This window comes from Oncorhynchus gorbuscha, linkage group LG07, assembly GCF_021184085.1.
Source record: "Oncorhynchus gorbuscha isolate QuinsamMale2020 ecotype Even-year linkage group LG07, OgorEven_v1.0, whole genome shotgun sequence".
NCBI lineage: Eukaryota > Metazoa > Chordata > Actinopteri > Salmoniformes > Salmonidae > Oncorhynchus > Oncorhynchus gorbuscha.
In genome coordinates, this window is record NC_060179.1 from 55840417 (window position 1) to 55864624 (window position 24208).

The following is a 24208-nucleotide window of genomic DNA, read 5'->3' on the forward strand; positions in this document are numbered from 1 at the left end:
TATTTCAAAATATCTCTGCCAATAACAGCTTATTTTCACTTTTCCTCTTCTCAGTCCCAGTCCCACTCCCAGACGGTCCTGGCAAAATTCTTGATTGAGAAATTTCTCTTTGCTAAGTAGCTATTTTTCTTTATTTTTGACCATTTGAATTGAAAACAGTCACAGTAAGATACTTAATTGTTATCCAGAAATGATGTGATATTGAGATAAGTGGCTGCATTGGACCTTTGAACCACAACTATGTGAGAAAATCTGTTCTGTAAATACAAAATATATATAAATATATAACTTTCTTTTTGTAGGGTTTGTCAAATCATTTGTACACACGTGTTCCTGTAAGTGCTGGTCACGTGTGCTCCGTCTCCGGCCTCTAGGTCACCAGGCTGGTCGTTATGGTGCACACCAGTCACCATCGTGACGCTCACCTGGACTCCATCACATCCCTGATTACCTTCCCTATATATGTCACTCCCTTTGGTTCCTTCCCCAGGTGTCATTGTTTCTGTTTCTTGTCTGTGTGGTGTTCCTTGTTTTGTATTATGTTTTGTTCATTTATTAATTCATTTATTTAAATGATTCACTCCCTGAACTTGCTTCCCGACTCCCAGCACACTCGTTACAGTGCTCAATTATCACAGAAACAACAAGAAAGATGGAGTAAGGAATTGATTTATTGTGAAAGACTTCTGTGAAAATGTTTGACAATTAAATAAATGATCTTGCTGTGTGTGTGTGTGTTATGTGGGCTTGCCTAGTCCATGCCACTGTTTGACCAGTTCGTTGGGTGTATTGACCATGTCAGTCCAGTGCTGAAGCTGAGGCCCCCTGGCATACATGAATGGCCCCAGCACCACCACACCTACTGGGGTAAGGCCTGATCCAATCAGCTCCAAGGTCAGACTGGTCTGGTCGAGCTGAGATGGGCGAAGCTTAAAGGTCATCTTGTGGTTGAAGCCAGGGTCAGCTCCACTACTAACCACTGGCGTCCGTCTGGATTTAACTACCCGGGTGTGGATCTGTAGGGTCACCTGGAAACACATGCCTGAAAACCAAATAAACACAATCACACTTGAGAACACACCTGATAACAGAACACACACATGTATGCAGACACACATACTCTTACACACTCACCTGTGTCAGTGTGTATCTGCAGGCTGCGGGCTCTCAGTATGACCACAGTGAGGCGTTGTAGAGACGGACTATAGTTCAGAGACACCTGAATATCACCAAGACCTGAACACTGACAGAGAGAAGAAAAAGAGCTACTTACTGCAGGTTGGTGTGTGTGTGTGTGTGTGTGTGTGTGTGTGTGTGTGTGTGTGTGTGTACCTGCATTTCGTCCTTAGTCTCTAGGTCTCTCCAGAGCAGCCTGCCCCCCTCCCCCAGTTCCCCTTCAATAGGGAACAGAACCCTGCCCACCGTATGGTGCCTGCCTCCCTGATCCACACTCAACACGCACACACTGAGCACACTCTCAGATACACACACACCCGATACCTAGAGAGAGAGAGAGAGAGAGAGAGAGAGAGAGAGAGAGAGAGAGAGGGGGGGGGTGAGTTAGTCTAGTGGGAGTTAAAGGAACCAATTTAGTGTGTTTGTGTGTGTACCTGGAACACAAAGCTGTTGTTGAACTCAGGGTCGCGACCCCTGCATCGGGCCCTGGCCTTGTGTCGGCGACGGTCGTCAGGGAGGAGTCGCAGTTCTGCCAGTGTGTCGTTAATATAGAAACATGTTGGCAAGTTTCTCAGGCAGAGCAGCGAGACATAAAGCTGTTCGTTGTCATGGCGATAGGCCACTGAGAAGCACAGTTGCACAGCACGACCAGGAGGGGGTGACACCTCACTGACATCAGGGACCCAGTACAGACCTGCCCTTACACTACCTACTGGATACCAGCCTAGAGAGGAAGAAGTAGCACAAAGTAGCCCAATTAGTGGGAGTGGGTGATATGCGAGACATACAGACAGTGTTGCCGTCCCCTCCTCCTAACCTACTCTCTACTGTGAGAGATCCACGATGGGTGTTGCTGAGGTCCTTCCGTCCCTCTTCCTCCCTCTCCTCGCTCCTGAGAGTTGGTTTAAATCGGGGCGGCAGAAAGAATGGGATCTCATCTGGCCTATCACAGAGAGAGGCACAGAAAATTATCATAACAAATTATCTACAAATAACACAGTGGCTTTGGTCATGTTCCTATGCTCAGACATTGCCGACGCATCCCAGACCTATTTTAGGTATCAGCTGACCGCTATGTTATAGCAATCTGGTGCCTGACGACACAGTCGATGGTGTGGCACACAGCCATTGGTTAACGCATGCAACGTCTGAGCAGGGGAACACGACCATTATCTAACATATTGCTCTCATATTGAACACATATAGATTGTGTTCCCCTGCATGCATCAACTAATGGTTGCGTGCTGTGTCATCGACTGTGTCATCGACTGACAGATTGATATAACATATGATGTGGTTAGCGGATACTAAAAATACTTATCAAGCGTTGTAAGATCTGGCATGTGTCAGCAACACCTGGGCAGAGGAACACACTCCAACACACACACACGCACACATTTAGGGGCTGTGACCTGACACTCACCTGTACCTGGGTCTATGATTGGTCAGCAGAATTGGAGTGGTGCACGCTGGGAAAGGAGCTATCATGGTGACCATTTCCTGGTATTGTCTTTGGCCGCACCTCCTCCACAGGAAGTAGACAGATACACCAATCAGAAGCAAGAGGAAGAGTCCCAAAGACAGACCAACAGCCAATAACATTGTTGGATCTGAAATACAGTGCCTTCAGAAAGCATTCATACCCCTTTGGGGGGGAGGGGAGGGGTACTGTCACGCCCTGACCTTAGCGATCCTTTAAATTCTCTATTTGGTAGGTCAGGGTGTGACTAGGGTGGGAAATCTATGTTTATATTTCTTTGTTGACCGAGTATGGTTCCCAATCAGAGGCAGCTGTCTATCGTTGTCTCTGATTGGGGATCATACTTAGGCAGCCCTTTTCCCACCTTCTGTTGTGGGATCTTGTCTTTGTGTGTTGCATGTGTTTGCACTCCTAGCTTTACATTCGTTGAGGTGTTTATTGTTTTTGGTGGAACATTTATATTGAAAGAAAATGTACGCCTACCACGCTGCACCTTGGGCATCATTTAACGACGGACGTAACACTGTGACAGAATAATCGGCTGCCAATGACTGGAACGAATTGCAAAAAACTTTGCTGAAGTTGGAGACTTTTTTTCTCCCTCACTTTAAACATCAGCTATGTGAGCAGCTAACCGATCGCTGCAGCTGTACACAGCCCATCTGTTAATAGCCCATTCAATCTACCTACCTCATCCCCATATTGTTTTTATTTACTTTTTTGCTCTTTTGCACACCAGGATTTCTACTTGCACATCTATCACTCCAGTGTTAATTTGCTAAATTGTAATTACTTTGCTACTATGGCCTATTTATTGCCTTACCTCCTCACACCATTTGCACACACTCTATATATACTTTTTTTTCTATTGTGTTATTGACTGTACGTTTGTTTCTTCCATGTGTAACTCTGTGTTGTATGTGTCAAACTGCTTTGCTTCATGTTGGCCTGGTCGCATTTGTAAATGAGAACTTGTTCTCAACTTGCCTACCTGGTTAAGTAAAGGTTACATTTTAAAAAATGTATACAAAAATAAATCAAGGGGTATGAACACTTTCTGAGTTTTATGTCTGTTTGCCTGTCAATCTCCTCTGCCTGTAAAAATTCTGCACAATAATATAAGTTGTATTCTTCACATGTATAAACAATTATTTCTGAGTAAAAAAGTGAACTTCAGATGAAGTTGAAGGGAAGGAAACAGAGGGTGAATTGGGTTCTCTCCAGTATTTTTACTCACCAGCCATGTCTCTCTCCCTTTGTTTCTTGACCCTTCAGTCATGACACTGTCATTACACTCCACATTATTCCTCTCTTTCTGCTTTGCTCTTTTCCCCTCCTACAGAACCGGAGGTTCAGGTAGGAATAAGTTGAATGTAAGTCGAGGTAGTATTCCAGTGTGTTCCTGTACAGAGTTCCAGTCTGGAAACCAGGTGGTATTGAATGTAAGATACAGCTGTTGCCTTCCCACCCCTAGCTTCAGGACTCTGGGCCTCACAGATTCAAGGCCACACACACACACACACACACACACACACACACACACACACACACACACACACACACACACACACACACACACACACACACACACACACACACACACACACACACACACACACACACACACACGTACACACACACACACACACACACACACACACACACACACACACACACACACACACACACACACACACACACACACACACACACACACACACACACACACACACACACACACACACACACACAGCCTATATACACACAGGCAACATCATTTTAACCCATTCAGTAAATTCATATACATCTTATTTGGGCCATGGGGAAAATGTTTAACTTTTCACCTGAGCAATAGTCATTGCACACAAACATGCACTCATGCAACAACACACTGATTCTCTGCACAGGGATTGGTCAGTCTGAGAGAGCAGAGATACAGCTAATGAGATGACAAGATGCTTATCATTAGGGCTAAGACTATCGTTACAGCTAACACACACACACACACACACACACACACACACACACACACACACACACACACACACACACACACACACACACACACACACACACACACACACACACACACACACACACACACACACACACACACACACACACACACACACACATATTTAGCCACCTGGCCTACATCTTGGGGTCAGAGAGAGAGAGAGAGAGAGCACGAGAGAGTTACAGAGCGAGACAGAGAAAGAAAGGAAAGGATAGAATGAGTGTGAGAGAGAGGAAGGGTAAGTGAACAGAGTATCTGGAAGAGTGTAATAGAAGAATAGAGCAAGAGAGCAACATTGAGAGAGGAGACTTTAAGTGAGGGCTCATCGTGGATTTAGTATTGATCGGGGGGTGAAAACGTGTTGGTGTTAGAATTAAATGTAGTCTGCTGTCAGTTGTGGATGAGAAAAGGATCCGAGTACAACAGCGGCACTTATAAAGGTAAGAAACAATGCTGAACCTGTGTGGATCCTAGTGTTGGGAAAGAGTAAGTGTTCATGAGTAGAGTGTCAGTTTCCGGGACCCAGATTAAACCTACTCCAAGGAATAGGTTTATTCTGGGTGTGGGAAACCGGCTCATAGCATTTTTAAATTGAGTTCAGCTTGGGCAAGAGAGACAGAGGGAAGAGAAGGGATGTGGCGTTTAGCAAGGAGTCTGACTGAGTTTCCCAAAGCTTCTCAGCCATCTGCAGGGTTTAACAGACTCACACACACACACACACACACACACACACACACACACACACACACACACACACACACACACACACACACACACACACACACACACACACACACACACACACACACACACACACACACACACACACACTGACTGGAATATACATAGGACGGGATCAGCGTAGTGAGCGTGGCTGTGTGGCTTTGTGTTTAAAAACAATTCTCATTGCTAACTCAATAATAGGATTCAAAGAACTAAATTTACTCTAATTGTTTCCCAGGAGTCTATTATTGTTCTCCTCTTTATTCTCTCTCTCTTTGTCCATTGAAGGGAGAGAGAGTAAGAGAGACAGAAGGGAGGAAGATTGAAGAATTGGTTACCTGTGAGGGCTAAAGGCTCTCTTAACTTTAGCTCAATCCCACGTTTTACAAAATAATCTGGACCCTGTAATCTTATTACCGAAGGCTAATCTGGACTGTGTGTGTGTTACCAGAGAGGAAGAGAAGAGTGGGGCGCATCTGATAGGAAGGTTTTATGGAGGAAGAGAGAGGGAGAGGAGGGAAAGAAAGAAAGATTAAATATTTTTTTTTCTGCAGTTTCTTCAAGACAAGACAACCTGAGCAGAACAAACAACCAGGCCACAGCTGGAAGATCAATTGATCCCTTATTCCTATTTGTCAGTGTTGTTGTCATGGCGAGGCACTGGCGTCTGTCATCGGAAGGCTTCCCCCCTGTCAGCGGCCATTTTGGATCAACGGGCGGACTCAGGACGGAGAGAAAAGAAGAGGAAGAGGAGGAACGCTCACCCATCTACTCCCTCTCCAAGAGCTCCATGGACGTAGTCATGGCAACCAAACACCCGCATCTGCGAGACCCGGCGTGGGCAAAACTGGAGCTGAGACGGAGCGCCAGCCAAAATACACAGTCCTCCACAAACACACACACACCAAAACTCACAACCCTACAGCAATACATACAACAACCCACACCCTCACACTCACAGACGTCTCAAAACATACACGGGCACGGATCTCCCCTGAGTAACGAGCGTGTGGCGCGTTGGAGTATGTGTAGCGCCAGTGTGTGTAACAGTGTTAGCACACCAGAGACGGTCATATGGAAGGGAGGGAGTATGACTGAGGAGACCCCGTGCATCCTGTACTCCGCTCGCTGCTCCAGACTGGCTTCAGAGTCTCAGTCTTCCATACAAACACCTGCTACACCCTCACCTTTCACCTCACCCCTAAACACACCCACTCAGAGCCCAACCCTACACACACGCCACAACCTACCCCAACTCCAATACAGACCGTCACCCCTTACCGCAGACACACCCTGTCAAACGCACACACCCTCACCTATGTCCTCACCCCTACCTATAATGTTACCACTACCCTCACCCCTATCTATAACCTCACCTCTACCCTCACCTCTAGCTGTAATATCATGCCTACCCTCACCCCTATCTATAACCTCACCTCTACCCTCACCTCCAGCTGTAATATCATGCCTACCCTCACCCCTGACCCCTAAAGGATGCCGACCAAATCCTTACACAGACGAGGCCTGTTCCCCCCACAAGCATCCCTCTTCCCCCTTTCCCTTTCCTTCCTGTAGAGCTCAGGGTGTGGAATGTCTGGAGGAGAGGGGCAGCATTGAGCAGGTCCCACCCCAACCAGGGTGCACCCCTGTGGGGATGTACTATGTAGAGAAGCCCCCTATCCTGAGCCCCAGACCCAGACCTAACAACAACACACCTCCGTTGGGTGTTTGCTTGGGCATCCCTGTACAGCAGCAAGAAGTGGAGATGGACCCTCGGGTGTTTTTCCCCAGCCCACCTGCTCACCTGGCATTGTCATGGTCACCGAGGCTCACCTGTCCGTCTGGCCGAGGTCAGATATCGGCAGGTTTAGTTTCCTCCCTCAGCGACTCACAATTGGAGGGCTGCCCCCGCTGCTCCTGTAACTCCGCCTATTCAGGGGTCATGAACTTGATGACATCATTACCCCAGGGGTCAGGGTTCAGGGAGGAGGGGACAATGACATCACAGAGGGAGCTGGTGGAGGTCGGGGTGCAGGCGGGGTCACCTCAAGGGTCAAGGTTAAACTTTAGGTCCCTCCAGAGCTCCCTAAATGATTATGGGTCGGACACTAATCTGGGGTCTCCCCCTAGGTCCAACTCCATCATGGGCGACAACACTTATCTAGGTTCACAGTCCATCTTGGGGTCCCCTCCAGGGTCAAGGTTGAACCTGAGGTCATCGCTAGGCTCCCACTCCAACCTGGTGTCGCCCTCTTCCAGTATGTTCCCTCTGGACATCCCCAGAGAGGGGTGGGAGGAGAAGTTAGAGTGGGAGGACAGCATCTCTGCCCCACTGGGGGAGATGGGGAGGAGGAGATCCTGTCTGAAGGTGGTGGTACAGGAGGAGGAGAGGAGGAGAAATGGAGAATGGGATCACAGCAAGAGGAGGAGTAGTATGAAGCAGGTGCAGTGGGATGAAGACGGGATGACCTGGGATGTTTACGGAGCCTCTCTGGACCCCGACGAACTCAGCTCGGCCATACAGGTATGTCTGTCGGTGAGGTCTGTGGAGGTGTGTGTGTTAACCCTGCGTAGCTCAGCGGCCATACAGGTGTGTGTTTGTGTTAAGTCTGTGGTGTGTATAGCTCGACTATTCAGGTGATGGTTTCTACATGTCAATTTACACTACATATACAAAAGTATATGGACACCACTTCAAATTAATGGATTTGGCTATTTCAGCCACACCGTTACTGACATGAACATAAAATTGAGCACACAGCCATGCGATCTCCATAGACAAACATTGCCAGCAGAATTGCCTTACTTAAGAGCTCAGTGACTTTCAACATGGCACCTCCATAGGGTGTCACCTTTCCTACAAGTTAGTTTGTCAAATTTCTGCCCTGCTAGAGCTGCACCGGTCAACTGGAAGTGCTGTTATTGTGAAGTGGAAACTTCTAGGAGCAACAACGCGAAGTGGTAGGCCACACAAGCTCACACAATGGGACAGCCGAGTGCTGAAGTGCGTAGCTCGTAAAAATCATCTGTCCTCGGTTGCAACACTCACTACCAAGTTCCAAACTGCCTCTGGAAGCAACGTCAGCACAATAACTGTCCATCAGTAGCTTCATGAAATGGGTTTCCATGGCCAAGCTTAAGATCACCATGCACAATGCCAAGCATCGGCTGAGTGGTGAAAAGCTTGCCGTCGTTGGACTCAAGTGAGCAGTGAAAACACATTCTCTGAAGTGATGAATCACGCTTCACCATCTGGTAGTCCGAAGGATGAATCTGAGTTTGGCAGGTTCCAGGTGAATGATATCTACCCCAATGCATAGTGCCAACTGTAAAGTTTGGTAGAGGCGGAATAATGGTCTGGGGCTGTTTTTCATGGTTTGGGCTTGGCCCCTTAGTTCCAGTGAAGGGTAATCTTAACGCTACAGCATTCTAGATGATTCTATGCTTCCAACTTTGTGGCAACAGTTTGGGGAAGGCCCTTTCCTGTTCAGCATGACAATGCCCCTGTGCACAAAGCAAGGTACATACAGAATTGGTTTCTCTAAATTGGTGTGGAAGAACTTAACTGGCCTGCACAGAGCCCTGACCTCAACCCCATCGAACACTTTTGGGATGAATTGCCCGTCCTCACTACTGCTCTTATGGCTGAATGGAAGCAAGTCCCTGCAGCAATGTTCCAACATCTAGTGGAAAGCCTTCCCAGAAAAGTGGAGTCTGTTATTGCAGCAAAGAGGGGACCAACTCCGTATTAATGCCCATGATTTTGGAATGAGATATTCGACGACCAGGTGTCCACATACTTTTGGTAATGTAGTATATTGTTCTATATTTATCTATATATTCATAAATTTTTTTATATGTTAACTGTTGTTTCTCTGACCTTATCTTATTCTATCATACAGAAACACCTTCAGCTCAAGACCAGGACAGACATCACAAACACAGAAACCACTCCCAAAACCAAACCGAAGACTAAAAGCAAATCAAGGGTTAAGATCATTTCTAAAACCAAGAACAAAACCCCTCTCATGGAAACCGCTACCCCGTCAACCCCTGTTATGACAACCAAAGGCATGACCGCTTCCATGGAAACCACTACCCTGTCAACCCCTGTCACTACCAAAAGAAAGACCACTGCCATGGCAACTTCCCCAATGGCATTATCGATTAATACCGTGGCGACTGCTGCCATTGAGACTGAGGCTGAAACCAAAGGAGAGGGAGAGAGAGAGGGAGTCAGAGAGGGAGAAAAAGAGGGAGAAGGAGAACAGAGACAGAGAGAACCAGAGGGAGAGGTAAAGGTAGAGAGGGAGGAAGAAGGAAAGTTAGAGGGAGATAGCGAGGGAGGAATAGATGGAAAGGGAAAGGGAGGAGGACAGAGGGAGGGAGGACTGAAGGGGGAAGAGACAGAGGAAAAGGGGACACCAGTGCTGTCTCGTAAGTCGTCATATCGTGAGAGTGGGCAGAGCAGGAAGAAGAGTGGAGGAGTGATGAAGTCACTGAAGCGATGTGTTCGCTCCTCAAACCCCAATGAATGACACTGGAAGAACACTGAGAAGGTGGACATGATCACATTATAAGACTAACCAATGACTGTATGGGACTAACACTGGAGGTTGGCGGGGTGCAGGGTGCAGGGTGCAGTCTAAAGTGGGGTGCAGTCTAAAGTGCAAATGAGGCATCTGAATAACACTAACACTGGACTCCCTACTGCTGTGTTATAGTTTTTGACTACTTTATATCAAATGTATATGTTAGTATTCAAATATATCTGCCAGTAGGTTAAAAATATGTTGGGTTGGAAAGGATACTACTCCAGTTCAGGTTTGCAATAACATCTACAGTTAAAGTCGGAAGTTTACATACACCTTCGCCAAATACATTTAAACTCAGTTTTTCATCATTCCTGACATTTAATCCTAGTAACAATTCCCTGTCTTAGGTCAGTTAGGATCACCACTTTATTTTAAGAATGTGAAATGTCAGAATAATAGTAGAGAGAATGTTTTATTTCAGATTTCAATTCTTTCATCACATTCCCAGTGGGTAAGAAGTTGAAATACACTCAATTAGTATTTCGTAGCATTTCCTTTAAATTGTTTAACTTGGGTCAAACGTTTCGGGTAGCCTTCCACAAGCTTCCAAAATAAGTTGGGTGAATTTTAGCCCATTCCTCCTGACAGAGCTGGTGTAATTGAGTCAGGTTTTTGAAGGCCTCCTTGCTCACACACGCTTTTTCAGTTCTGCCCACAAATATTCTATAGGATTGAGGTCAGGGCTTTGTGATGGCCACTCCAATACCATGACTTTGTTATCCTTAAGCCATTTTGCCACAACGTTTGAAGACTGCTTGGGGTCATTGTCCATTTGGAAGACCTATTTGCAACCAAGCTTTAACTTCCTGAATGATGTCTTCAGATTATGGCCAAACAGTTTTTTGTTTTTGTTTAATCAGACCAGAGGAAAAAGTATGAGAAGTACACTCTTTGTCCCCATGTGCTGTTGCGACCCGTAGTCTGCCTTTTTTATGGCAGTTTTGGAGCAGTGGCTTCTTCCTTGCTGAGCCTTTCAGGTTATGTCGATATAGGACTCGTTCTACTGTGGATATAGATACTTTTGTACCCATTTCCTCCAGCATCTTCACAAGGGCCTTTGCTGTTGTTCTGGGATTGATTTTCACATTTTGCACCAAAGTATGTTCATCTCTAGGAGACAGAAACGCGTCTCCTTCCTGAGCTGTATGACGGCTGCGTGGTCCCATGGTGTTTATACTTGTGTACTATTGTTTGTACAGATGAACGTGGTACCTTCAGGCATTTGAACATTGCTCCCAAGGATGAACCAGACTTGTGGAGGTCTACAATTTGTTTTCTGAGGTCTTGGCTGATTTCTTTTGATTTTCCCATAATGTCAAGCAAAGAGGAACTGAGTTTGAAGGTAGGCCTTAAAACACACCCACAGGTGCACATCCACCTCCAAATTAGCCTATCAGAAGCTTCTAAAGCCAAGACATCATTTTCTGGAATTTTCCACTGTTTAAAGGCACAGTCAATTTAGTGTATGTAAACTTCTAACCCACTGGAATTGTGATACAGTGAATTATAAGTGAAATGACATGTGTCATGCACAAAGTAGATGTCCTAGCCGACTTACCGAAACTATAGTGTGTTAACAAGAAATTTGTGGAGTGGTTGAAAAAGAGAGTTTTAATGACTCCAACCTGAGTGTATGTAAACTTCCGACTTCAACTGTAGGTCCAGGATCGCAGAAAAAACAGCCCTTAATGTCAATATGTGTTACTGCCTGCCTGCACTGCATTACAGTAAGCATGGATATGTGAATGTGTGGATGCCATAAATTATTCTAAATAATCTCCAATAGGGAAAAAATGTAATGTATTAAAATATCCTGTCAAAACATTCACTGATGTTACTTTCATATGCATTCTTTGTACTTTGCAGTATATACACATACATGTACATAGGTACTCACTCTCTCAAAAAAACATACAGACACTCACATACACACACACAGAGTGTTTGTAAACTTGGTAAACCATGGTGGTGTGAGTAAGTCTGTATGTTCAGTTCATTCAGGCCCTGTGTACTGCTACTGTTCAGATGAGCAGGCACATTCCCTGTCATTCACTGTAGTAAAGGCCTGAAACCACACCTCACTAGCTGCTTCTACTGTTGTCATATCTCACTGTTAACGAACAAACACGGTAGTTGTATTTGTTATGTAGAGAAACAAAGCCCTCTCTCTTTCATGCCCCCTGTATGGTGAAAATGGTACAGTCCTGGGCCTAGGTGCAAGCCATACTTATACTGTATAGGATCACATCATCCATCCACAGCCCTAGGGAGGTTTGGATAAGTTATAGAGGTTAACTGGAGAAGATTTAGAGTTAGGTAGATGTTTAGATAAGTAGAAGTAAGCCTGATGATGGAAATTATTTACAGGTAATGGGGTGTAATAGTTTGTAGATATGAATGGGTAGAGTGACAAATTGTGTGTGTGTACAGGGGTTGGGTTTGGAGGGTACAGGTCACCGGGTCACGTGACACAGAATCAGGAGATGGGCTTATGGGGTGACGTGCGTCATGGGGTGAGTAGGGAGTAAAGTAGAGGGGCTGTTTTTTTCCTACATGTTTGTCCTATGTTTGCGGCCAAGGGAGTGTGTTGTGCCAGTGTGCATGTGTTCATGCATGCGCATGTATGAATGTGTGTGTGTGTGTGAGGGGGAATGTGGGTGTGTTGAAAGTGCTGATGGGCCCCCCAGAAGTCCCTATCCATTGCTGTAGAAGCCTCTGGCTGCAAGAGAACAATCCAGCACTGGGGCTTTGTAGTCATCTTTGTCCCTGGGGGAAATGTGTGTGTGTGTGTGTGTGTGTGTGTGTGTGTGTGTGTGTGTGTGTGTGTGTGTGTGTGTGTGTGTGTGTGTGTGTGTGTGTGTGTGTGTGTGTGTGTGTGTGTGTGTGTGTGTGTGTCATACATAGGTACATGCGCACATATTAGTTTGTGAATGAGTGTGCGTGTATGTATATGCCTGAGTATGTGCAGGTGATTGGATGCCTGTATGTGAGCGTGTGTTTATGTGTTTGTCCAGTGCTATATATATAGTGTGCTGTGTGTGCGAGGCAGTGATTCTGCTGAAGATGGTTGATGTTCCAGGGTCTCCACTCCTATCTCTGCTGCTGCTGCTGTGTGTGTCGCCTCTGCCTGCCGCCACATACACCCTGACCCCTAGCAGACAGGCCCAGCACAAAGTCCTGCACCTGGGTGAGCCAGATACACACGCACACATCAGTGGAGGTTGGTGGGAGGAGCTTTAGGAGGACGGGCTCATTGTAATGGGTGGAATGGAATGAATGGAAGAGTCAATCGGGGTTTCCATATGTTTGATATCGTTCCATGTATTCCATTCCAGCCATTACAATGAGCCCGTCCTCCTATAGCTCCTTCCACCAGCCTCCACTGATACACATGGGCACCAGCACACGAATACACACACTCATTTTAAAAGGAATAATCCACTCAATACCACAAATTCTTAGGATTTACATGGTCAAATAATGAAAATATGTTATAACGATATATGTTGTGAATTTTGCATTTCGTCGTCATAATAAGGTTGGAAGCAACATGTGAAAAGTCGACTTCAAAACCCACAATGCAATGCTCTCTCTATGGACAAGCTGGCTGGCTAGCTTGGTAGCTACTTAGTTAGAAAAGGTAGCTGCCTACACACACTAATACCAAAGTCAATATCAGCATGTTAAGTAGTTAGCTAGTAGAAGCTAGTTGTAGTTAGAATCTCACCATGTTGATCGCGTTTCTCGCTCACGACTTGAGTCAATGTGGTTGCTATGGCAACGCGCAAGGAGCTTGCGGGTCTGTTAGAAGAGTCAACTGCATTGTGGCACGATAGTTGAAGGAAGAAAGGCCATTAATCTGACGGCGCACCGGTATATAATATACACTTTGTTATGATGATATAGACGGATGGATGTGTTCTAGACAAGTATTTCCATACCATCTATTGTCTGATTTGGCGATCTGGAGTGCAAGTATTTGGGTTATGATATGTGATAGTGTCTTATGCCCTATCTCCAGTGACAGAACTATATAGCTATTTCCTGATACCACAGATTGACCACTTAGAAATTAAATCACGGGGATATTGTTATTTTACCCCCTGATAGAACATAGGCTTTCACCAAATTGACAGGAGTTATATTTCTGCGTGTGGATACTCCCTTTAACAGCGATTACACCGCTTTCTCTCTCTCTCTCAATCGATTTGTTTCGCCACCCCTTTGCCTTTCCATCACATTTAATCTATCTGACCTCAACCATTCCTACTTGGGCCAATAACTAAAATGAAGTTTAAAAAAATACATGTTTTATCATTCTAATTGTTCAGATCTTATCTTTGTAACTGACTGTGATGATTCTTAAACTGACTCACAGACTGTGGCGTGGCAGATCTAGGATCAGTATTCGTCTGACTGTACTGACAGTTCCTGTGTATTTTCTTTCCTATAGACTGGCCTAAGGACTGTGGCATGGCCCACTATAAACCTAACATGGTTGAACGGATCGTCTCTGGAAACGAGGCCAGACCTCACTCCTGGCCATGGCAGGTCTCCCTACAGGTAATCAATAAACCCATGAACATACTTATCTACTTGCTATCTTCAGGATGTCGAATTTTCACTTAGTCATGCATTGATGCCAATGGGGGGGGGGGGGGGGACTCAGTGAAAATTTGACTTAAAAGTCACCGCAGTAAAAATCATGTTTTTCATCAAATGTTATTATATTTAGAGGAAACCAGATCAAATTAGGATGACCAAAGGATGAAAAGTGTGCATTAATGAAGTTTGATAATAACGGTACTGACCCCCTCCCCAAGTGTCAAACACTTGGATTCAGGAGAAGGACTCAGTAGAGTGGTCCAACTCGAGATGTCATAAACAAGCACCCATCTCCCCAACGTAATTTTTTTTTAAACATGACTTTCCCCTTCTACTGTAAAAAAAAATTGCACCCCCATAAAGTTTGCCACTTTATGGCACAGTCGATGCCACGCAGGGCTATGGGCCAGAAGGTCGAGGGTTTGCTGACCACCACAAACGAGCTCACTCTCGCTGTCTGTTTCATTACACTACGATTAGAAAAGGCTGCAGACAATGATCAGCTAGGGGGAAATCTGATTTTCAACATTTCGATTCAAGATTTAGAATTGAAAAAATATATGCAACACATTTTTTCCACCAACAGCTTTCTGTACCGACTTCGGGCGCTTCAACGTCATGGTTTATTGACTCCCTCCCTATCCTATCCCTATCCAGTATCAAGGCTTGGCTTGTTCAGTTTTTGGTGTTTAACAGATGTGTCTTTCCATTCATCAAATGGCTGCTGCACAGTTTGGATGCTGAAATTATATTTTGGACTAATGTGCGCAGCTAGCCTACAGGAGACTTTTGAAGTAGCCTAATCAGATTAAATCATTGTGACTGGTTGCATTTATGCCACTCATAAAAGGTAATACATTTAAAAAGTTTAGGCAGAAGTGTTAGGTTCTAGGTGAACGAGGAATGCTGCATGAATCGTGGAGGAGGCAGAGCGCGTGTTAAGCTTTCCTGAATAACTGGGCCTGCTTGGAACATATGTGGCCACAATATTATAGGACGACTTGGGAGAATGAAGATCTGCAGCAGACAGCGCATCTCAGCCAGGATGTGCCTTTCTAGACCTTATAAACTGTTGAGACCCACAACTGATCCAAATGGAATGCAATGTTCAAATCAGAGGGCTTTTGCACCGTTATGCAAATTACATTTTCACTCATAAAGAAGTGGGAAGGTGGGAATTACTAGTTTTGAAGTTGTAAATACCGGTTGGCTGCATTCAGGTGCTTTGAACTTGTTGAATAATTGTATTTTTTTATTTTACCTTTATTTAACCAGGCAAGTCAGTTAAGAACACATTCTTATTTTCAATGACAGCCTGGTAACAGTGGGTTAACTGCCTGTTCAGGGGCAGGGCAGATTTGTACCTTGTCAGCTCAGGGGTTTGAACTCGCAACCTTCTGGTTACTAGTCCAACACTCTAACCACTAGGCTACGCTGCTGCCCCATAATGCAGATTGGCTCATGGCCAACAAGCTGCTTAAACCATAAACTAAAAGTACAACTATCATGCTTGTAAACAAATTAGTGTTCATTTAAAAAAAAAAGTGATTGCCTTTGATAAATAATGTTTTTTAGTTGCATTTAACTGCCGAAAATGCTGTTATCAAGCTCATTCCCAACTAAGGTGACGTCATAGGTCATCGTGTGGGAGGAGTCGGAGCTCAGGGTTGATAGAGTTGTGTTGTATATTTGTTTTCACTTTCACTTTTACTTACTTAGCTAGCAAATTCAGCCAGCTAGTTTAGCCTGCTCAAACACATGGCTCAAACAGAGAGGGATGCTATGTTAGCTCTCTGGCTATCCAACACTGGAACTCTTCCAAGTCAAGGTAAGCTTTTGGTTTTATTAATTTATTGCCAACAGGGCCTGCCGGTGTAAGTGCTAAACTGCTCGCTGTACACTATACTGCATGATTGTAGTGAGTTTACTAATGCGTTAGTTCTAGCTATGCTGACTATGACGTTAGTTAATATGGTGACAACGATATAGACTGTGTGTAGCAGTTAGTGGTTATGGTATGAAGGTTTGGCTTGGAAACGTTTTTCGCCTGGTCACAGACCTGTTGTGTTGTGCACTGAAGTCCACAAGCGAAGGGAAAAGGTGAGAGGAGAGTGTGTAGATGTGAAGTGATCACTGTGCTTGAGGGTGATCAGGGGTGCATTCATTCCACCGATTCTGTTGAAAATAGTTTCTTAAAACGGAAGCAAACAGAATGACGCAGGGATAAACATACCTGAATCTGTCCAATAAAAACTATTGTTTGCAACTGTTGGACTAATGATTACACCCTAGATCCGCTAGATGCATTGAATGTGTCACGGTCGTTGTAAACTTTCATTCATAGGCTATAGCAACCTCATGATGGGTATAGGGAAACATTTGAGTATCATGCGGTAGCCTAAAACCTATCGATGTTACATTGAGCTGGGTAAATGGAATATAAATGACAACAATCGAATATGCTGTAATAGAAATAAGGCCATGCTCATTTGAAACGGCACCGACCGCCACTGCTCACACCATTCACCATTCATATGCTCACACCATTCTGTTGTTGAGGTACGCATACACCATTCCAACACAGAAGAGCTGCATTTTATATACTTAATTACAATTTTTGGGGGAAGGAAAACTATTTCACTCATATTGCAATTAAATGTAGTGCATATTTCATATAAATCTGAAAACACTGGACAGTTACTTTAAGTGGAAGGTCTTGCCTGTGGGTTGATGGCAAATGTGTGTGTTCTGTGTGTCTCAGGTTCGTCCCCGAGGCAGTAAGCACTACATCCATGTCTGTGGAGGAACTCTCATCCACAAGAACTGGGTCCTCACTGCTGCTCACTGCTTCCAGAAGTAAGACTTGCCATTCCGTGAGTGGTAGCACACAACATTATTGGACTGAGCTAAAAATGAAACACTTGTCTCAAAAGGACCACGGTCTAACCCATTCACCATAACTCGGTTTAGACGAGAAAGAGACGATACATCTTGAGAAACCACCAAAAAGGACTAGTAGACTACCTGTGTGTAATGTGACGGACAGTTACATTCTGAACCCTGCGTGAACTCAGTTACCCACCATGCTGTGTGTCTCAGGGGTAAAGCCGAGGATGCTGGGAGTTGGAGGATTGTCCTGGGGAAGCACCAGCTGAAACGTTCCGAAACACCCGAGAAGACTATCCCGGTGAAGAGGATATATCGTCACGAGCACTTCCGTTACCCCACGCACAGCGAGTTGGATTACGATATCGCCCTGGTCAAGGCTGCCACCGACATCGTGCCCACCAACCACATACGCTATGCATGCCTGCCGCGCAAACAGATCCGCCTGAAGCCAGGACAATACTGCTGGGTGACCGGCTGGGGAGACACTCGGGGTAAGGAGGGATGATTAAGGGGGAGGAGGTTGGATGAAACTAGGGATGAGGACTGAGACAAGAGGGGGAGAAAGGTGCGGATGGCTGGGTAGACACTCAGGTTAAGGGGGGGGTGAAAGGGGGAGGAGAGGAGGCTGGGGAGGCACACAGGGTAAGGAGGGGGAGGCTGAATGGAGTCACTGGTAGAATCTCATTGCATACTCGTATCCTCTCGCCTCCTTTTTAAAACCCATTGGAGACGATCAGAGGGGAGGGACCTCTGGCTTTCTCATCCAATGGGTTTTGAAAAAAAGGTGTGGAGTGAGGAGTATGCAATTGAGACTCTCCCTATGACCACTTATGTTAGAACTAAGATTGTAGACAAAAGAGCATTGACAAGGGCTGCGTTCAATATGCATGAAACAATTATGTTGCCTAAAGGTAATCCCTGTGGTGTGCCCCTGTCTGTGTATCAGGTGGGAAGGAGAACGTGTCTCTGGCTGAGGCTCTGAACCAGGCCCGTTTGCCCATCATCGACATCAAGACCTGCCGTCAGAAGAAGTTCTGGGGAGACCGCGTCAGGGATTCCATGATCTGTGCCGGCTTCAGAGACACAGAAGGACCACCTGCTGCCTGCCAGGTAGAGAAAGGGAGGGTAGGGAAGGAGGGGACTGAGGAAGGGTGGGACAGAGGGAGGAGTGGGAAAGACCGAGTGAGAAAGGGAGGAGGAAGAATTACATACTTGTACCGAGTACGCTGATTGGCTAATGGCAAACAAGCTGCGTCAACCATAAACTAAAAGTACAGCTATCATGCTCGTCAAACAAATTATAGTGGTAAAAAAAAACATGAATAGATCGTTTAAAAATAATAATAATGGTTTGTTGCATTTAACTGCTGAAAATGCTGTTATCGGGGTAATTTCCTTAACTGCAGAGTTCAGCATGTGGGAGAAGTCAGAGCTCAGAGATCATAGATGATTTTCCCACTATAACTGACCAATTGGAGGGGCGTTTAAATAGATTTTTCCCAGTTGCATGCTGGTATTTACACATTTACGAGATGTTATAAACGCAGCATTAGTATTAACATAGGAATGTGATCTAACAATGTTTTACCCCCCTCTCCTCTTAGGGTGACTCGGGCGGTCCTCTGCTGTGCCAGTTGGGGCGTGACAGGTGGGAGGTGCACGGTGTGGTGAGCTTTGGCCCCATTGGCTGCACTGTGGAGAACAAGCCCAGCGTCTTCACCCGCACCGCCAATTACATCCCTTGGATCGAGGCTACGCGAATCAGAGACATCTTCATGCACTAGACTAGACCACACACAACCTGACAACCCCTCCACACCCCAAAACTATAACATTTATTTTTTGTGCAATATACCATATTGCCTCAGGCCACACACCCCTCTCCTCTGTGTCCAAAACCTGTGAGTCACTACAGTAACATCAGACAACATTTGAATGAAGACATTTTACAATCAACATTGTACTGATCATCAGCATTTCATTAAATCAAGCCACCTGTCACGATGCTGTAATCTGTGTTAAATTCTGTGTTATTCAGGCTTTGTGTCTCTGAAAGTACTCTAGTCACCATCAACTTAATGTGTATGTTATGGACAATTTGTTTCAGAATCACACTCAAGTCAACAATTCAATGGTTTATGTCTATAACCTTATGGATTTTGTCTGGAGCATTTTGTCCTTCAATATTACATTCAGAATCATGTTTTCCCATTTCATTGGTGCATGCAAAGGAACATACAGTATCTGCAATTTGTATGGCATGTATGACACCTTGACCTCCACCACATCCCCAACCAATGTTCCACTTCCTGGTTGTACTTTTTCTTGACTATAACTCCCATCATGCAGTCTGTCAGCCAATAAAGTTGGCAGAAAAAGCAGAACACTGTGAACCTCTTCTTTCAAATATACTGTAGAACACTTAGTTTAGCTTACTGACTCATACCAATAGTGTAGTGGGCACACAATCTGGGTTCAAACCCAGTCAGTCAGTCACAATAGCATATCCCACCCCTAACCCCATCTACAGGCTTTCACAACACAAGCAGCATGAGCACAACTGACAAAGACCCAAGGCAGCATTTTATAATTTTGAATGTTTGTTGTATTGTTCTTACAGTGGGCTTAACAGGCAAGGACACAAATAGGTAATACAGACACTTCCAACTCTTAACAGCAAAATAGTACCCACTATGAATAAATACATTACAACAGTTTTGATTGTAAGGCCTTGGTAGGGTGTGTGCTGGGATGAATGTCTCTGCTCTTCAGCTTCATTAGAAGTCTTGTTCTGTATCTGAAGGACTACAACCCACAGTCACATGAAAGCAAAGGACTACAATCATGGATTCCAGAAGCTCTCTGGTTGGGTCTTAGACCAGTGTTGCAGAGGTGGTTCAATGAACCATGCTTAGATGAGTAACCTTGCGTTCGCTCCCTGTACTAACCATTTGTCTTTACCTCAGGGGACTAACACAGTCGTGAGCCAAGTGGGCAACCTCGTAAAATAACCAGTCAGTAACACCAGCCGAGATGTTCAGATAACTTCAAGGAGGGGAAGGGTGGATGTATTACTGACCAGACATGACAGGATAGCTGTTAACCGATTTCCACTGAATTGTTTTCATCACTCCAGTCATGTTAGATGAGTGATCACTTCACAGGGAGGGAGGAGGCATGTAAAAATGATTACAACAGGGCCCCAGTATCCATTTACTTAGCATATACTCTTAACATGGACATACTATTTACATGACTCTTTCCCTCTTCCAGGCTACTAGACGTAGCATTCAATAATATAACATAAGATACATTTCTAAAAACAGTTCCCAATACACATAAACCCCTTGGAAATAGCGTGAGGCCTTTTCAGATCTGTGTGGGTGAGAAGGGAGGTAACCCAGGAGGACAGGGCGGGGGGGCAGCAAGGGCAGTTGTGTGGGGAGGGGTGTTTCTTGGAGGTAATTTAGTCCATGGTTTAATGACATCTCAGTCATGCCTCCAATATCTCAGAACCCTCTCAAGTCAGGAAGTGAACAAGGGAAGGGGCTGGTGATATTTGTGGGAGGGTTTGAGTATTGGTAACCTATTCCCTGAGACTCTGGCCAAAAGTTGTGCACCAAGTTGGGAATAGGGTGGAATTTTTGATGAAACGCAATAGATAGGGATGTGTTCAGTAGAGATTTGAAGAAGAGGAGCCGCCTCTGATATGGTCCCAGTTACTGTAGAGAGCGTAGGCACCAGACATGGCCAACCCCACCAGACCACCACGAGCCACTCCCTTCAGCCCTCCTGAAACAAACACACGTTTTGAATGAGACAGATGGAGTTTTTAGGGCACTACATGTTGAACTCTTGCCCCACACGAGACACAACCATAGACTAACCACAGACAGGCTACACACCTGTGGATTTGAACAGCATGCCTGTGAGAGTCCCAGCAGCCAAAGTGTTGATGTCATCCTCTGCTCCTCTAGCCTTCTCTATGGCCACGCCAAATATACTGTACAATAACGCTGTAAACACACATGCACACCCCATGGTTAATATAGACATACTCGGGACAAAACACCTGGTCCATGGGTTAGCCAGGGTGAAGAAGAAGAGGAGGAAGGGAAGAAGTGCTCACCAACAGAGCCCAGAGTGTTGGCCCAGGATGCACCTTGTCTGGTCACCATGTTGAGAATCCTGAGGGCAAGGTCAGAGGTCAGATAAGTGAGAGCAGTATATAGAGCACCCTACCACAGAAACCTCAAACGCAACTCTGGCCCTTGAAGCCAGTTCCACTGTGTTTTTTCATTGGTCCTCTCTAAATCAGGGACCTGGGACACCAGGTGGGTGCAATTAATTATCAGATAAAAAAGAAAAACAGCAGGCTCCGGACCTCATTGGGTTAGAGTTGAATACCCCTGCCATTGAACATTTATATTAGCATGAATAAAAACCTGTCTCCAACGTGATAACACTAAAGCCACAGACTACTAGAGGAACACAGTGGTGCTTACTGGACGTTACGCGGTTTAGTCCAGCCCATTTCTCTGGTCTCCTTCAACCCCATCCTCAGACCATTCATTGTCCCAAACGCAGCTCCTAGAATTGGAGGGGGCGAGAGAGGAAGAGACTCAGATACAGAAACAGCAGACATCATAACTTAATATGGGAGAAGGGGAGTTATGTGGATAGAGAGAAGAGGTGAGACAGAGAAACTGAGAGGGGGAGGGAATGTCTCACCTGTGATGCAGCTGCCCCCGATGGTGAAGAAGGCCAGTTCAAACCTCCCTCTAGTTTTACCAGCCCCTGTTGGCAGGATGAACTCATCTGTGTCCTGGAAAACACACACACACAAGTTATCTATTATCTTAGTCGACTTGATAGTGGGAATGTCACAAATCAATTCTACATATCCATTCATTGAGTGAGGTCAACTTCTACTAACTAGCTAGGTAGCAAGCTAGCATCTCTTACCTGTACGAGGTAGCGGGGGTCAACATTAAGATAAGGCGACAGGGGGCTCATTCCAGTCACTATGTAGAAAATACAGTAACCTCAGTTGATGTCAACGACGGCCAGTGTTGGCCTTGTCTAGCTAACGTTAGTTAGTATGCTAGCGACCACCAACGTAGCAACATCAATTGGCAGGGGCACTTACATGGGACACCGGCGAGCTCTGTGTTGGAGTATTCGCTGCCTCCAAAGAGACTCCCGAGGCCGCCTTTCCCTCCCGACCCAGGGGCGTTATTGTCCATGTATGGTGACGATCTGGAGACTCACCCGGTGAACGCTTCGGGCTGGAGATGCTGGTTGGGTTAGCTAGCTAACTAGCTAACCAAACGTGATGATGCAAGCCAAAAGCAATAACGTTGGCGATATTTCCTAGTATCTAAAACGCAGTAATATGTTCACGTTTGAATAGTGTTGTACACTGTCTTACTGTAGGTAGTTAGATATAGAAATTATCAGCTTTTTGTAAATTATAGTTGGGTTAGCTTTTTCATCGTGCTTCTCTGACCTCCACGATCTACCGTAAAGCGACCACTGACAGGCGATTACGTAAGCAGACCTGAAAGTTAAGCAACGATATACACGTAATTTTTGGCACTGCGTTGAAGGGAATTACTCAACGTAAAACGGGTGACATTGAGCTATGGTTGCATTTGATACGGGGCTATAAGCAAAATATCAAAATACATTTGCGAGTGTGACAATTCACGACATCAAAGGATCACTTAAAGTAACGATACATTGCACTAGATGGCAGCAAAGTAACATTAAAGCGCTCAACGCCAGTTCATCTGTTATCAAAAGACCAGACCAAAGAGTATAACGACCCAGCTAACAACAACAGTTCTTACAACTTTAGAGAACGTTCCCCTGAGAGTCTCATTAGGGAGTGAACGTTATTTATAATAAGGGTTACATGGAGAAAATCGGACCTGTTTGAACAAAATATATTTGACCTAAATCCTCCCTGAACGATTGAAAAAAAAAACAAGTGACCCTTCACTATACAAAAATAATCATTGAAACAAAGTGGATAGCAGAGAACATATCTAGCGTTTACACTCACTTCTTGGACAGACCAGAGCTTTAGAAACTGTTCTTCGTCCTGTCAATATGACATGAATTTTGATAGAGCAGCTTGTGGGTTCGCAGACCACCGAGGACAAGAGGTGGAAATATCTCCTTTATAACCATTGCATGAAGCTATCATCATATTTGCACAGCATACATTTTTTAAATACCACACAAATGACCAAATTTACAGGCTATGAATGGACAGAGAGATAGGCCTATGTGCTTATCTTATCATATTTGTCCAATGCCAAATCAGTGTGTCTTGTTTGCAAGGAAACTGTCCAAGTTTCCAAAGAAGTAAATCTGAGACATCATTAGGAATCTGCTGATGGTACTTTCAAAAGTTAGGCCTACATTTCCACCCCAGACAGAGTAGGCCTACCGATGCATAAAAATGTAAGCTTTAACGCTGAGAACTCTTCATCCGTGGCTTAAACCGGTGAGAAAAGGTCACAAGTGTTTCCCTAAAAGCTGTCTGGGTTTAAACATCTTCTATTGTACAGAAAGTGAATAGCTTAGTCGATTGATAGTGACAGAATTAGATTACTTTCCAAGCAAATTCTGCCTCTGAATGTCAAAGAAACTAAACAATGATATCTTAATAAATGGTAGGCATATGACATACCCTCTTACTGTATCTGCGTAATA

General features: G+C 45.0%; 4 protein-coding genes across 6 annotated transcripts; 2 read left to right on the plus strand and 2 right to left on the minus strand.

Annotated features, from left to right (window-relative positions):
• Positions 1-653: 653 nt before the first annotated feature.
• syt15 (synaptotagmin XV) lies at positions 654-4104 on the minus strand. 2 transcript variants are annotated; one of them, XM_046355212.1, is made up of 7 exons: positions 3894-4104; positions 2600-2698; positions 1998-2119; positions 1611-1900; positions 1333-1500; positions 1135-1243; positions 654-1042 (listed from the first exon to the last, which is right to left on the minus strand). In XM_046355212.1, exons 2-7 carry the CDS (start codon positions 2671-2673, stop codon positions 738-740), a joined length of 1068 nt encoding a protein of 355 aa, XP_046211168.1. In that variant the 5' UTR covers positions 2674-2698; positions 3894-4104; the 3' UTR covers positions 654-737. The 2 variants fall into 2 exon arrangements, with proteins under 2 accessions (XP_046211168.1, XP_046211167.1); XM_046355211.1 differs by having other exon boundaries at positions 2600-2786.
• Positions 4105-4843: 739 nt separating this feature from the next.
• LOC124039279 lies at positions 4844-10353 on the plus strand. Its single transcript, XM_046355213.1, has 3 exons — positions 4844-5113; positions 5951-7920; positions 9299-10353. The coding sequence occupies exons 1-3, from the start codon at positions 5074-5076 to the stop codon at positions 9932-9934; spliced, it is 2646 nt and encodes an 881-aa protein (XP_046211169.1). The 5' UTR covers positions 4844-5073; the 3' UTR covers positions 9935-10353.
• Positions 10354-12326: 1973 nt separating this feature from the next.
• On the plus strand, positions 12327-19869 carry LOC124040071 (chymotrypsin-like elastase family member 2A). 2 transcript variants are annotated; one of them, XM_046356854.1, is made up of 7 exons: positions 12327-12358; positions 13006-13178; positions 14445-14554; positions 17358-17452; positions 17696-17976; positions 18432-18595; positions 19090-19869. In XM_046356854.1, the coding sequence occupies exons 1-7, from the start codon at positions 12339-12341 to the stop codon at positions 19267-19269; spliced, it is 1023 nt and encodes a 340-aa protein (XP_046212810.1). In that variant the 5' UTR covers positions 12327-12338; the 3' UTR covers positions 19270-19869. The 2 variants fall into 2 exon arrangements, with proteins under 2 accessions (XP_046212810.1, XP_046212809.1); XM_046356853.1 differs by lacking the exon at positions 12327-12358 and having other exon boundaries at positions 12952-13178.
• LOC124040072 (mitochondrial import inner membrane translocase subunit Tim23-like) lies at positions 19796-24208 on the minus strand. The gene is made up of 7 exons (XM_046356855.1): positions 22635-24208; positions 22451-22509; positions 22217-22310; positions 21991-22075; positions 21615-21673; positions 21391-21501; positions 19796-21277 (listed from the first exon to the last, which is right to left on the minus strand). The coding sequence occupies exons 1-7, from the start codon at positions 22729-22731 to the stop codon at positions 21159-21161; spliced, it is 624 nt and encodes a 207-aa protein (XP_046212811.1). The 5' UTR covers positions 22732-24208; the 3' UTR covers positions 19796-21158.